At 36.5% G+C, this 14,432-nt stretch overlaps 2 protein-coding genes across 2 annotated transcripts; both read right to left on the reverse strand.

Moving 5' to 3' along the window:
* Positions 1–500: 500 nt before the first annotated feature.
* Positions 501–3,309, reverse strand: LOC134819447 (adhesion G protein-coupled receptor E3-like). Its single transcript, XM_063829402.1, has 2 exons — positions 3,088–3,309; positions 501–2,831 (listed from the first exon to the last, which is right to left on the reverse strand). Exons 1-2 carry the CDS (start codon positions 3,251–3,253, stop codon positions 628–630), a joined length of 2,370 nt encoding a protein of 789 aa, XP_063685472.1. The 5' UTR covers positions 3,254–3,309; the 3' UTR covers positions 501–627.
* A 485-nt stretch (positions 3,310–3,794) lies between these two features.
* LOC134820124 (uncharacterized) lies at positions 3,795–11,712 on the reverse strand. The gene is made up of 6 exons (XM_063830346.1): positions 10,834–11,712; positions 10,501–10,667; positions 10,102–10,167; positions 4,764–5,192; positions 4,352–4,482; positions 3,795–3,818 (listed from the first exon to the last, which is right to left on the reverse strand). Exons 1-6 carry the CDS (start codon positions 10,881–10,883, stop codon positions 3,795–3,797), a joined length of 867 nt encoding a protein of 288 aa, XP_063686416.1. The 5' UTR covers positions 10,884–11,712.
* Positions 11,713–14,432: the final 2,720 nt, after the last annotated feature.

Raw genomic sequence — 14,432 nt, forward strand, 5'->3', positions numbered from 1 at the left:
GTCGTTTGAGGCCACATTTCATACCTTAAAACTCAAAATTGAGAGAAATCCTGTTCCAAAAAGTTGGATATGATCATCAGCTACACTCACAAGAATTTGTGAAGCGATATCTTATGACCTGGGTGAATGGTAAAATATACAACTTTGATTTTTACAAAAATTTCAATTTTGCTTCTCTCGACCTTGTTTGGTCTGTAACTTCGTCATCTATTCTTTAATTATGAAATCCTTTGAAGGGCTTCTTGTACGCATTGTAAATAATGTTCAGTTAAAAAATCAGCCAAAAAAAGTTTAAAATGACTGAAATATCGGTACTACAGTGACAGACTTCTCAAAATTTCCAAAACTTTCGAAAAAGAAAATAATTTTTTTTTCGAATGTGCGTACTCTCAAAAAAATTTTCAATGCCTCAAATCTTACAGTTGTAATCTATACTTTCATAATATGAAGTCAAATCCCGGGTCCCGGCAAAAAAGGTTTTGGTGTATGTCCCCTTAAGCTATGAAGTTTACTGTCCTATCAACAAACCATTTCCTTTTAGGTTATTACTGGTTTCTTAGTCCATAGTTATACTAGATTTGGGGAATTTTTTCCATCATCCTGGTTTTCTTTCTCCTCCGATTCAATCTAGTCAGATCCTTTCTCTATCCTTGCTATCTCACATTCTTCGACATCTTCATATATTATATCTTCCTCTTTTCTTCCATCTTTTTTCTCGGCAACAGCTGCTTCAGCTCCTTGAGAAGAATTTGCATAAGGATTAGAATTGACAACAGAAGCCTGAGTAATGCTGACATTCTGTTTCCCCTCCTCTTTCTTAGACTGTTTTATTCCCAATAAAGCAAGTGTGTTGTCTTTGACATCTTCTTGGAACACGACCAAAGCAGTGAAAAGGAGAGGTCCTTGTAGTCCTGTTAGAAGAATGAAAAAGTACTGCATGTACACAGCTCCAGGACCAACTGCAAGGGCGATCACAATCCAAGGACACCCAATTGAGACTGCAACCATCATCAATGCTTTAGCTGTTCTTTCTAAACTAGAAATTCCACTTCCAGACTTTGCTGCTCGGATAATTACTCTAGCTATCATTCCAAAGCAGACACAGTTGAAGAGAATAATAGTGTACGCAGGCACCATGAACCCAACATACTTCCAAGGATCTTCAACCCAGCAGCTGGTGTCATTCTTTCTTGCTGCTCCAACATACGGCGTAGAGTAGTCATCCTTATTCAGTGTAAGTGACGTCAAGAAGGCTGCAACTGGAAATATCAGTGGTAGTAACCAACTTACAGCTACACACTTGTGGAAGAAAAACTTGTCTTTATTTCCGAAGGTCTTTATAGCATTAACTATCTTTCCGAAGAAGTTCCAAGCACAGCATACCATCCAAGAAAGAGCAGACAGAAAGAAGTATTGGGTAATGATCACACCTGCAACACATCCTTTGTTTAATGACAATAGAGGGTTACCAGATTGGTCCACAGTTATTTTGGTAGAGGCAGAAAGGGAGGTAAAGGACAGGTTAGCCAATATCAGAGCCAGTATAAGATTAAGTTGGATCAGAGTGGCCTGCTTCTGTCGCAGCTTCTTGAACGGAAGAATCAGGCCAAGAGTCAGGAACAGGAAGATAAGGTTTACTGCAGACATAAAGTAGCTGAAGATATCCTGGGCTGGATCTGTCACTTCTGTTGGACTTAGCAACACTGCAAAGCTTGTTGTATGAGTACAGGTGCACATGCAGGTTTTGTCTTCATTTAGGATAGTTGTGCAACCCTCAGTCAGCCATTCATCCGTTACTACGTCAAGATATACACATGTTCTTTTGATGTTATTCCCAGAGATAGTCGAATCCTTCTTTTGCTGGAAGATCAGTGAAAAGTTGTAGCCGTCCATTATTTCACTGTCTAAAAAGTTGATTGAGACTATTGGAGAGCCCAAAGTGCTATTTGGAGTTGTTGGTTTCGGCAGCATTTTTTTATAGGATTCATCCATGACTGCCACATTTATTTTTAGTCCTCGTTGGTTTCCGAAATCTAGCATGATGGGAAGATCGTCTGCTGGGACAGTTTCAGGAGCTGTCAGGTTAATGGCAGGTTTTTCTTTAGACATGGTCGGGGTGACTGATTGCAATACAATCGAGTCCGTTGTTATTATGTTATCTTCTGTATTGGACTTGGACACAGTTTCCAAAATCTTTATTATCTCTGATTTCTCCGATTCCTTCAAAAATTCAGATTCTCCCCTCCTCAGATTTTCCATTGACCTTATCATGACCAAACTTAGCTCTTTCACCTCAGAAGTAGGATGTTTGGTTAATTTCGAAAGAAGATCAACAATTTCATGAGTGTCTCTGGGGGACAGTATAAGTTCTGCTCCCGCGTCAGCAACACAGTTCAGTTCCTTGTTGAGATCGTGTACTTTGTCTGCATTCAAGTCACTTTCAACTTCAAGTACTGATTGCAAGCAAGATGACAGTGGGGAATCACATTCACCGGTGTCAGTGTGATCATCCCAATATCCTTCTACAGTGCACTCTTTGTAAAGTTTCTTGTATGGATCTCCAGGACAGTTAGCTGAGCTTCTGTTTCCTGCCCAGGTTTCTGCAAATTCTATAGGTGATCCCTTATTCAACCACGGTAGTGTGATGGAAGTAGGCCCACACCTGACATTGGCACTTACAGGCAAGCAAGCTGTCTTTTCCCTATTCACAGATCCAGCGCAGGCTAAACATCGGGTTTGTTGAGGATATGGTTGGTATTCAGAGGGATCACATCTCAGGCAGCTAGGTTCTTTTCCTCCATTGCGAGAATACCACCCAGGTGCACAGATATCTGAAATTATTGACTTTTTATTGTAGTTGCATAGTTTATAAGCTTTGCACTTTTTACACATCATAGTTATTCAAAAGCCCATCTGTCAGTTGAATTAACTATTTCAATAAAGTTCAGTTGCCGAATTGCTTTAGTACTGATAACAAAAACTTAGAACATACGTTTAATACTAATCTGAAAATCTAAATCTAAGACGAAACTACTATTTTAACGACTTAAACCGTGATAAACACTTTCTATATTATTCCTTACATACCACATTGAGTTTTATCTGAGTTTGCCAATATGTTATCATCACATTGTCTACAGAAAATAGCTCCCTCTATAGGACTAATCATGTTTCCCGTACAAGAGACACACTTGGTTGAATCCATTTCAGCTTCTCTAAACGTTCCCGGAGGGCACAGTTCACATGTTATCATGCTGCAAGTTTTATACTGCCCAGCTGGGCATGTTTCTGAAAGCGATTGTATTATTACATCTCATAATATTCATTATTTTTTATTTATTTTGAATACGAGTTTAACTAGTTATCAATTTTATGATTTTGACACCACTCGGGGCTCCAAATTGCAGGACCTAAAGTTATTATTCATTGACCAATTTTTTATTTCGTCATACTGGACCAGCTATTCCATTGGTCTTTTCTGAGCATGAATTCTCCTACTCTCAAAAAATTGAAGAACTACAAAAGTCTTGGGATTGACGTTATCTCTAATGAGCAGTTAAAGTACGGGGCAAGTGGTCTGAGCGAACAGAAAGTAACAAATTGTGTCTCACGGATCTGTTCTTCAAAGATCTATGAGTCCGTTTCTGACTAAGTTAATCATCATCCCGTCCATTACAACCAAAGTATTTTATTTTTTTCGAATAAAACCACTTCGGTCGAAATAAATTAAGGCCAATACATGACGCTTGTTATATGTAAAAAAGGAACGATAAGATTGAAACATTTAATTGACTTCAGAGGTCCTTCTCCACACGGCTCTGGAATTAAACGAATTAAGGTACTTCAGTCCATGGTTTATGCTACACTGATTAATATGAGCCTAAAATGTTTTTTCGGTTTCGAAGTCCCCTTCTACCCTGCCTTCAGAGGTACGTATCGAGAATGACTCAACAGAAAATTTTCTCAGTCGAAATCTTTCAGAATTTTTCTGGAAACCACTTTTGTTCATGTTTCATGCTACCCTGATAATTATGAGCCGAAAATAGTCCGTACCTACATTCGAAAAAATGTGTATCAAATGGTCGGCTTCGAAAAAATATTTATGGCTCATAATGATCAAGGTAACCTGAAATGTAAACAAAATTTGTTTCCAAGATAACTTTGTAAATTTTTTGACTTCGAAAATGTTCGGTCCGAGTCATCTCGCCTTTTTGTTAAGTTTATATCCTTTAAGTTATCCTTTAATGGTGATGCTATGGTTATTTAGCATGTTTACTGTTTCAATACCTGGATGTATACACTCGGGTTCATCGGATTCGAAACGAAATTCCGTTCCTGAGATGCAGATCACCTCGCTGCTCCCTTTATTGAGAGCTCTGGATTCAACACAATTCACTTCCACCACGGTTCCTGGGACTACTGGGAACTGTGTCGTTGTCCAGATCGTAGTCCTCCACTCAGCCTTCAGTCCCGTGCAGCTCACTGTCGATATGTCATATTAAATCACGTTAAACTGATTAATAAGGGTTATTTTGACGGTTTCTTATGATCACTTTATTAAGTTATAAATAACAATATGTACTAACTATCCTATATCCCATATCCTATAATATATGTGTTTATGTTAAATAACTAAATGGCATACTTGAAATTTAGACAGAAAACACGTAATCACGAGCTTACGAGAGAATCAGCAAGTTGGCTTATTTGTAAATTAAAGTTATTGTTACTTTGTTAAACCAAAGCTTGTTATTATTAGTCACCTGGTTGTGTTCTGTAGTAATCAGATGCTGTGTCGGAGGAAGAGAACTTTATCTTTGCCACGTCCGTGTTCCAGATCGTGCTCCACCAGCTACCGTCACACGTTGCTAGAGAGATCATTATGTTGAGCACCTCTACCTCGTTACAGTGTATCACTACTCTGACACCTGCAGTTCTGGTTATACGCCACACCTTGTCAGCAGTAGAGGGGAGATTAACAGGGAAGTTAGTGGAGGATGTGCACCAGCTGAGGTTGTATTGTGGAGTAGAGGTGAAGAAGAGCGCGACTGCTCCTGCAAACTCTCCCCCAGCAGAGTAGAAGTCCACATACACCATATTGTCACTCCCCAGCACACTATTAGTTCTAATTTCTAAAGGTGTCGACTCAAGATCCCACTCTATTTTCACCTCACGTTTCACTGGTAACCAATCTGTTAATTGTATGTTTAATTCATGACTACTGAGCAACGATTAATGAATATTATGAATTTAAAGAAGAGGTGTTCTAGCAAAATTGTAAAGGAATTGTATGAATGTCGCCCATAGTTTATTCTCAGAATTTAAGGGCCCGACCATACTATGCCTATCTGATAATCTGTGCCTAACTGCAGGCACAGTCTGTTCAGTAGTCGTGCCAACTGTCATGGATAACGCGACGTCACGATTTATACCTTATAAGGTCAATATTTTACGTGATATGGACATTGGCGGTACAGAGTGCAAAAATAGTACAGACAGATCCGTCTGAAAAAATCGATCTACTGACACAAGAAGCTTCCAAAGAATTTATGACGTTTTTTGGTTACATTTTTAGGTTTCATTAAGCTGACCAATTTTTCCAAAATTTTCCACTTGTCTTAAGGCCACATTTTGCCACTTTTTACCTCCTTTCTTGTTTGTCAAATATCTTCAGCTGTGAACATCGTAGAAGGTTACGAATTAATAAAGGGTGATTATCATATCGACGAGAAACACTTTTGTGAGAAAAATGTTCATGTCAGACAATCAGATAATTCGAAGAGAGTTGACAAGCCCCTTCCTCCACCAAAGCATCAGGGGAATGGTTGTGCTCCTCAGGTCCAGTGGAAAGGGTCTTGTCGCGTGAGAGCAAAGGCACTTCACACTCCAGTTCTGTGAGCATCTCCAGTGATCTTTGGGTGCAACTGTCGTGTTGACAATCTGACATGACGAATCAGAACACGTCACTGATTGGGAGCCTATTAATGGCCTGTTAAGGGGAGATACACCAAAAACGTTTTTGCTCCGAACATCGATTTTATTTTATATTATGGTTAAATAGACAAAAAGAATAAGATTGCACACCTTCAAAATTTTCTAAAAATATTCCCTCATCGAGAAAAAAAATATTTTTCTTTTTCGAAAATTTTTAAAATTTGGAGAAGTCTGTCACTGAAATACCGATAGTTCGGCCATTTTAAAAGTTTTTTGGCTGATTTTTTAACTGAACATTACTTACAATCCGTACAAGAAGCCATTGAAAGTATTATATAATTTAACGATAAATGACGACGTTACAGAGCAAACAAGGTCGAAAAATAAAAATTGAAATTTTTCCCACTTCTAAAGTTGTACATTTCACCAATCACCCGGGTCAGCAGATATCGCTTAAAAAATTCTTGTGAGTGTAGCTGATGATCATATCAAACTTTTTGGAGTAGGATTTCTCTCAGATTTGAGTTTTAAGCTATGCAATGTGGCCTCAAACGACTTAGTAAAATTCATCGTAAAAAAGGGCAAAAAAGGCAGATTTAAGGCTTAAAATGCCTATAACTCAAAAAGTATCAGTTTTTTGAAATAATTTTTACAAAATCGTAATCAGCTTGGGAAGACGAATCTTTTAGTACGACATTTATAATATTTAAAGACACAAAATTTGTAAAAAAATGTGTACAATTTGTACAAAATTTATACAAGGGGGGACCCTTGTGTTCGAGCTAGAAAATTATTTAAGACAATTTGTCTTCTAAAAGCACCTATCACAATGCTGGCAAGCATTACCGTCGCCCTTATATTCACAATACTATTTACCCCCTATACTAGTATATCCCCTTTATTGTTTTCCCGGCATTAAGACTCATCGAAAGTAGTTCAGCAGGTATAATTATGTTAAAACATTCTAATTCAATGTTAAAGATGACAGGAATAAGAAATAGTTATGTGGAGGTTTTTAAGAAATTTGCGCAAAATACGCGCCAGCATGTTATACGAAATTAGGTAAAAAACCCAAAATCGCCATATTCAGGTGCCTTAAAAACCATGTTAAAATTGAGTTAGAGATTTGAAACTTTGCAGGGCGTCTAGACCTTGTCCAAATCGACTGTAAAAAAAATTTCATGTTTCAGGAGTATCGGGAAGTGGGTTTTCTGGAACCCCTGTTTTATAACAGATTGTCGTGAAGTATATATATGTATGTGTAGACGCTTTTTGCAGTCAATTGTAGCCTACATTTAAGTGTCCGTAGATTCAAAAGTATAAAAGATACAGTCATTTCGAACCACAGGTTTTAAAGATAATTGTTTATACTTTAGTTTACATTATTTTAAAAGATAATTTATTTTCATCATCATCACTTGATGACGTCATCAAATTAAGTGTTTTTAAAACTTGATTTTTGACAAAGTAATAACTTTTCAAATCGATTTTAAACCATTAAGAAGTAATTTTATTCAAAATCTGAGGACATTTTCACCTTAGATAATTGTTCAAGCATTCTGAAAATCTACCGGAAAAGTTTCTTACTTTGCTCCTTCATAAAGATATGCGCTATTGAAGTAAGTGCTTTTTTGAAGAATAATTTTATGAAAAAACAAAAGTTGTGAATTAGTATTCTCTGGTGTTGGGCCATCCCTTGGGTTGTGGAGCTCAATTTTGCTTTTTAAAGGTCTAAATTGTGTTATAGGCTAGTTTTAAAGTTGAAAATCGAAAAGGTGCACGCGTGGGGACACGCCCAAATTGATAGAAAATTGCTAAAATTTCTGAAAATTGTTTCACCATTTTTATCAACTTTGGAGTCCCGTTGTGATCCAAGTTCTGTATGAAATCTTCTAAAACTTTGCATGCTTATTAAACTATATAAAAAATACTGCTATGCAAAAATTTACGGTGATTCAATATTTTATGCGCACGCAACGTCCGCTCAAAGTTTGCACGTGCGAAAGGTGAGAATTTTGCTCATTCGTGATTTCGAATAAATTCTGCTTTCCCACGATATTTAAATGGCATTATATATGAATTTAATGCCAACTTGAATGAGTAAAAAGTGCCATGTTCAGTTGGGTAAAATTTCGAAATCGATGAAATTACCTCCTTATTATTATAAATGTTAATGAAAATATGAGTTTACATTTCAGCTTTGTAAATTATCCTGACATTATAATCAAAAAGAGATGATATTTGACCAAAACCCATAATCATGGGTAGAGTGTACCGCTGCCAGTGTCTCTCTTTTCCAAACAAAAGGAAATGATATTAATTTAAATAACCGTCCGCAAATGCAAATTGATACCGAGAATGAAATCGGTCGCTCGCTTTTCCAATCAATAATCTTTATTACAATTCGTAATAGCCGTGATCGAATGGAAAAAGCGAGCGACCGATTTCATTCTCGGTATCAATTTGCATTTGCGGACGGTTATTTAAATTAATATCGTTTCCTTTTGTTTGGAAAAGAGAGACACTGGCAGCGGTACACTCTACCCATGATTATGGGTTTTGGTCAAATTTGGTACTAAAAGATTCGTCTTCCCAAGCTGATTACGATTTTGTAAAAATTATTTCAAAAAACTGATACTTTTTGAGTTATAGGCATTTTAAGCCTTAAATCTGCCTTTTTTGCCCTTTTTTACGATGAATTTTACTAAGTCGTTTGAGGCCACATTGCATAGCTTAAAACTCAAATCTGAGAGAAATCCTACTCCAAAAAGTTTGATATGATCATCAGCTACACTCACAAGAATTTTTTAAGCGATATCTGCTGACCCGGGTGATTGGTGAAATGTACAACTTTAGAAGTGGGAAAAATTTCAATTTTTATTTTTTCGACCTTGTTTGCTCTGTAACGTCGTCATTTATCGTTAAATTACATGATACTTTCAATGGCTTCTTGTACGGATTGTAAGTAATGTTCAGTTAAAAAATCAGCCAAAAAACTTTTAAAATGGCCGAACTATCGGTATTTCAGTGACAGACTTCTCCAAATTTTAAAAATTTTCGAAAAAGAAAAATATTTTTTTTCTCGATGAGGGAATATTTTTAGAAAATTTTGAAGGTGTGCAATCTTATTCTTTTTGTCTATTTAACCATAATATAAAATAAAATCGATGTTCGGAGCAAAAACGTTTTTGGGAAATGGGTGCAACTGTTGGTAGGCATGTATATTGTATAGTTAGTAGTTACCTTGGTCGGACCCCTCAGCAGTTCTCCATAACAGCAAGCGAGCAACGAACGGGATTATCACCTTCATAGTGACATGATCCCAATGTCCTACATATAGCTTTGGTTCAGACAAATTATATTGTATTGCTATCTGGAAAACACACAAATGCAAATGAAAACTCGCAAACATTAACCCTCGTAACAAGAATTGCACAGTTTTTCTCGTAGGATTATGTTGAAATAGATAACACGCGCCAAATATTGTTGAAAATATGAATTTGGAAACGATCTACTGTTATTAGTAGATTTGCTTTCGTAGAAATGTGTGACTTACACAATGTAATAAAGCAAAAATTAAAAGTCTGGGTTATTATCGCCCTCAGTCAATGAAGATGTAGTCAATATCAACATAATGAAAAAGTATGGAGATTGGACAGATAAGGAGAAGATTGAACAAGTATGTAGATTGGGGCCACTATCTAGGCAGAACTCTGGAGAAAACACATGAAACAACTCTGTAAACAACAAAATGTTGTTTGCTTGAACTACCCATAACCTGTACTTCTTCGATCTTAGCAGGGCTTAGGCATTAAAACAAAGATCACTATTCTACTAAAACAAGGATTAGTTGCTCGTATCGAGAAAAAACGGTAGACCCACAAACCGTATGTACAAATGTATAGTATACACCTATAACCATAACGATGGCTTAGTGCCAATACTTGTTGTCTGACCAGTGGCCACATTAACGACCTGTGTCCCTTCTTCCTACACAAAGATAGATCCTACTTCTCCTGTGCACGCGCCTAATTTATTTACCTAATCTCATTAGAGTTTGAGGACCTACACGTGAAAAAATTTCAAAAGGAATTAGTGACCGATTTCATTCTGGGCGTCATTTCAGATACATTACCGTACTCAATAAATATTCATTTCCACACTTACTTGAAACCTCTTCAATGGCTTCAGCAGCTTTATCGGAGTCGATTCTCTCAGTAGTATCTTGTTTCTCTGAAGAAAAAAATTTGGTCCACACCACCTAATTTTTCAGTTTTGGTAGGTTAGTAATTGGGTAGTTATTTAGTTAATTAACATCAGCAGAGACGCAGTAAAACAGTTAGCTCTAAAACGAGTGGAATGGAGGAACATGTTATGCCGTAGAAGAGATGTGTGTGATGCAGGCCACTCCAACGACTAGGAGGAGACCTCTTCATGTAGCATGTATGTATTTAGTTAATTGACAATAATTCATTGATTACTATAAATATAAAGTGAAGTTGGACGCCAAAAACCTGGTAAAACGGAAACTTTTAGTTTTACAGATAAAAGAACATGAGATCTTACCAGCGGAATTTTCGACAGCAAGGCCTAGCCATCCGCTGTATTCCCAAACTTGTGTTTTGACAATAGTGGTAGCTACACGGCAGTTTCCGTCGTTGTAGGTGAAAGCTTGAGTATACAAAACCCTTCCTGCGTTCTTGATGGTTACTCTGTCAGCTGTCTTTTCAACTCTGTTAAAGAGTGATCATTTATTTTTCATTAAAATGAACAAATTTTAGTACTCACAAAACACTTTTACATTAGATGCGCGCTCAAATAAAATATTATATGTTTTAACCATTTTCATTATTATATTATCAAGAAAATGTATTTGAATATCATCGGGGCCGAACTCACAAAATAATTATGTTTTTGTTGTCGGATTCACACTTCATGATACTCCCCATATTGAAATCAGTCTTCTCTCCGTCGTACCTAGCACCAGCACCGTTACAAAAAATGTTTCCTTTTACCTGAAGTTGATATAAAATACACTTTTGTTACTTTTCTAACAAAATTTCAATCTTAACAGTCTTGCAGACTGATCCAATCAATATGAATAAAGTTAAAAATAAAATCCAAAACTATCTGATAAATAGAACCAACTCAGTGACGGAAAAATAAGAGTATGCTGCTTAACCCACCTTACTGAGAAGTTCAACATGGGAGTTGGGACCATGCTCACGTCGGAGGAAAAGCTTGAACCAAACGGATCTATCACAAGGAAGTCTCACGTAGAACCGCTCCACGGCAAGGTTGGAAAAGTCGGTGGAGATGACGGCTTGATGTGAGACAGAGAAAGGAATCCAAGTAAGATTCTGTGCTGGAAGAGTAAAAAATTGATTTTTTTGATTATTGTTAAGTTGAAGACGATTTACACATGTATTTTAAAAGCAGATTCATTCAAATTTGTTGTCTGCTGACACTTGTAGAAATATCAAATATTCACGTTTTTAGCAATATCACCTTCCCTGCTCATTATAAGGCCCACAATGTTATAAAATTAGGATTGATAAAGTACGTTAATTATTTTATGAAATATGATTGTCCTCCTTACCCACCTTCAGAAATATTTGGGCAGAGCAGGAGTATTGCCAATCCTATCATCTTGTTATGTAATATTGTTGTTATCGCAGTTCCATTGACATATATAGCTAAATAACAAATTGATTATGAAACAAAAGAACTCAAAACAAGATGAAAATGACGATATAAAATTAAAAACTCAATAGCTTCCTCGACAATGTTGAATTTCTCCTTGATTATGATTGTGTCTGTATCACGTGAGCCACCTCACTCAGGGACTCAAGAGTTAAAGTAGAGTAAAGTAAAGTAAAAATTATGACATAAAATCATCACACATGTCTACAAAGTATCAAATCACTATATGGAAAAATATAAATATCTTACCACCAAAATTAATAAATTATTAACTACAACTTTATTAAAAAATTTCAAATAAATTCAAAAATAATCCCCAAAAGATAACCCTATTCATACTTCCCAGTGGAATAAAGATTTATAAATCGCTTTTTTGCCACAAAAGGTGCCACAAAAGATCTCAGCTCTGATGGTCGGAGAGATATCACCCTATAACAGAACAAAAGCTCACACGCAAACAAGGAAAGATCTACGACACCGTCGTCCGATGTAGTGTGTAAACCACTAAATAGGCTTAACAAGAGTGTAGCTGCTTGCCAATCAGACTTAGCACTGTGTAAGGTGCAGTAAGGTGCAGTAAGGTGCAGTAAGGTGCAGTAAGGTGCAGTATAGTAACATTTGTAAGGTGCAGTATTATAGTAACCTTATAATGCCTGGTATCCTTAGAATGTTGTTCATGCCTTTGTTCTGCATTATGATATTCTGGCAGAGTCCAGGGAGGACAATTTTTAATATGAATAGCTTATGTATTATTTTACCAAAACCCATAATCATGGGTAGAGTGGACCGCTGTCAGTGTCTCTCTTTCCCAAACAAAAGGAAATGATATTACTTTGATTGACCGTTCTCAAATGCAAAATGATACCGAGAATGAAATCGGTCGCTCGCTTTTCCCATTCATTCACGGCTTACGAATTGTAATAAGTTTCGATTGATTACATCAATCAGATGCTGTAAAAATCTCTTTGGGTTGCGTTCGGGTCGATACCTAGTATTTCGGGGTAAGGGTGGTAGTTATTAGTATTACTTATTGAATTAGCTGAAGTTTATTGAATCTTCATTGCCGAGTACAGCTGCCTTTGGGTAGTTTTTCTTAATCTATTATGTATTACAATTGTAAATGAATGGGAAAAGCGAGCGACCGATTTCATTCTCGGTATCATTTTGCATTTGAGAACGGTCAATCAAAGTAATATCATTTCCTTTTGTTTGGGAAAGAGAGACACTGACAGCGGTCCACTCTACCCATGATTATGGGTTTTGGTAAAATATCATCTCTTTTTTATTATAATGTCAGGGTACTTTATAAAGTCGAAATATAAACTGATATCTTCATATCATTAATATAAAGGAGGAAGTTTCAACGATTTCGAAATCTATCCTTTAAAAACATTTCCTTGTGTTTAGGGAAGCATATCGGTCGATCACTGACTGAATATGCCACTTAATACTCATTCAAGTTGGCATTAAATTCATATATAATGACATTCAACTGTCGTGGCAAAGCAAAATTTGTTGGAAATCACGAATGAGCAAAATTCTCACCTTTCGCACGTGCAAACTTTGAGCAGACGTTGCGTGCGCATCCAATATTGAATCGCCGTAAAATTTTGCATGTAATTGTTTTATATATAGTTTGATAAGCATGCAAAGTTTCAAAGTATTTTAATAAGAACTGTAATCACAACGGCACTCTAAAGTTGACAGAAAATGACGAAAACAGCAATTTTCAGTGATTTTAGCGATTTTCTATCAATTTGGGCGTGTCCCAATGTGTGCAACTTTTCGATTTTCAACTTTAAAACTAGCCTAATACACAATTTATACATATAGGAAGCAGAACTGAGCTCCACAACCCAAGGCATGGCCCAACACCAGAGAATACTAAATCGTAAAATTGACGTTTTTATAAAATAATTCTTCAAAAAAGCACAAACTTCAATGACGAATATCTTTATGAAGGAGCAAGCTAGAAAAACTTTCCGGTAGCTTTTCAGAATGCTTGAACAATTATCTAAGGTAAAAATTTCCTCAGATTTTGAATAAAATTACTCCTTAATGGTTTAAAATTAATTTTAAAAGTTATTACTTTGTCAAAAATCAAGTTTTAAAAACGGTTAACTTGATGACGTCATCAAGGGGTGTTTATGACGTCATATAATTTTTTTATACAATGTAAACTAAAGTATAAACAATTATTTGCAAGACCTGTGGTCGGAAATGGCTGTTTCTTTTATACTTTTGAATCTATGGACAATTAAATACAGGCTACAATTGACTGGCAAAGCGTCTATCCCTGAATATATGTATATATGTATCACGACAATCTATCGTAAAACAGGGGTTCTAGAAAACCCACTTCCCGATGCTCCTGAAACCTGAAACTTTTTTTGCAGTCGATTTGGTCAACGTCTAGACGCCCTGAAAAATTTCAGATCTCTAACTCAATTTTAACATGGTTTTTAAGGCACCTGAATATGGCGATTTTGGGTTTTTTACCGAATTTCGTATAACAGTGCTGGCGAGTATTTTTACTATTTTATGCAAATTTCTTAAAAATCTCAACATAACTATTTTTATTCCTGTCATCTTTGACATCAAATTAGAATGTTTTGAACTAAAAATAAATCTGCTGAACGACTTCCGATGAGTCTTAATGCCTGAAAAACTCCTGCCGGAGGCGGCGGCCTTCGGCCGCCGCCTCCGGCCGGAGTGCACGCTTCGCGTGCACGAAAGAGGCTTCCGACGAGTACCAAAGGGGTTATAATAGTAAAGGGGGTATAATAGTAAAGGGG

The sequence above is a fragment of the Bolinopsis microptera genome, chromosome 8, assembly GCF_026151205.1.
Source record: "Bolinopsis microptera isolate Bmic1 chromosome 8, MBARI_Bmic_1.0, whole genome shotgun sequence".
Classification (NCBI taxonomy): domain Eukaryota; kingdom Metazoa; phylum Ctenophora; class Tentaculata; order Lobata; family Bolinopsidae; genus Bolinopsis; species Bolinopsis microptera.

Coding starts and splice junctions, on each gene's coding strand:
- LOC134819447 (XM_063829402.1), bottom strand. CDS start 3,253: ATGATAACATGTGAACTGTGCCCTCCGGGAACGTTTAGAGAAGCTGAA. Junction 2,832..3,087: donor CTCAGATAAAACTCAATGTG/GTATGTAAGGAA, acceptor CAATAATTTCAG/ATATCTGTGCACCTGGGTGG.
- LOC134820124 (XM_063830346.1), bottom strand. CDS start 10,883: ATGGGGAGTATCATGAAGTGTGAATCCGACAACAAAAACATAATTATT. Junction 10,668..10,833: donor AACAAAAACATAATTATTTT/GTGAGTTCGGCC, acceptor ACTCTTTAACAG/AGTTGAAAAGACAGCTGACA. Junction 10,168..10,500: donor TGCTGTCGAAAATTCCGCTG/GTAAGATCTCAT, acceptor TTTTTTCTTCAG/AGAAACAAGATACTACTGAG.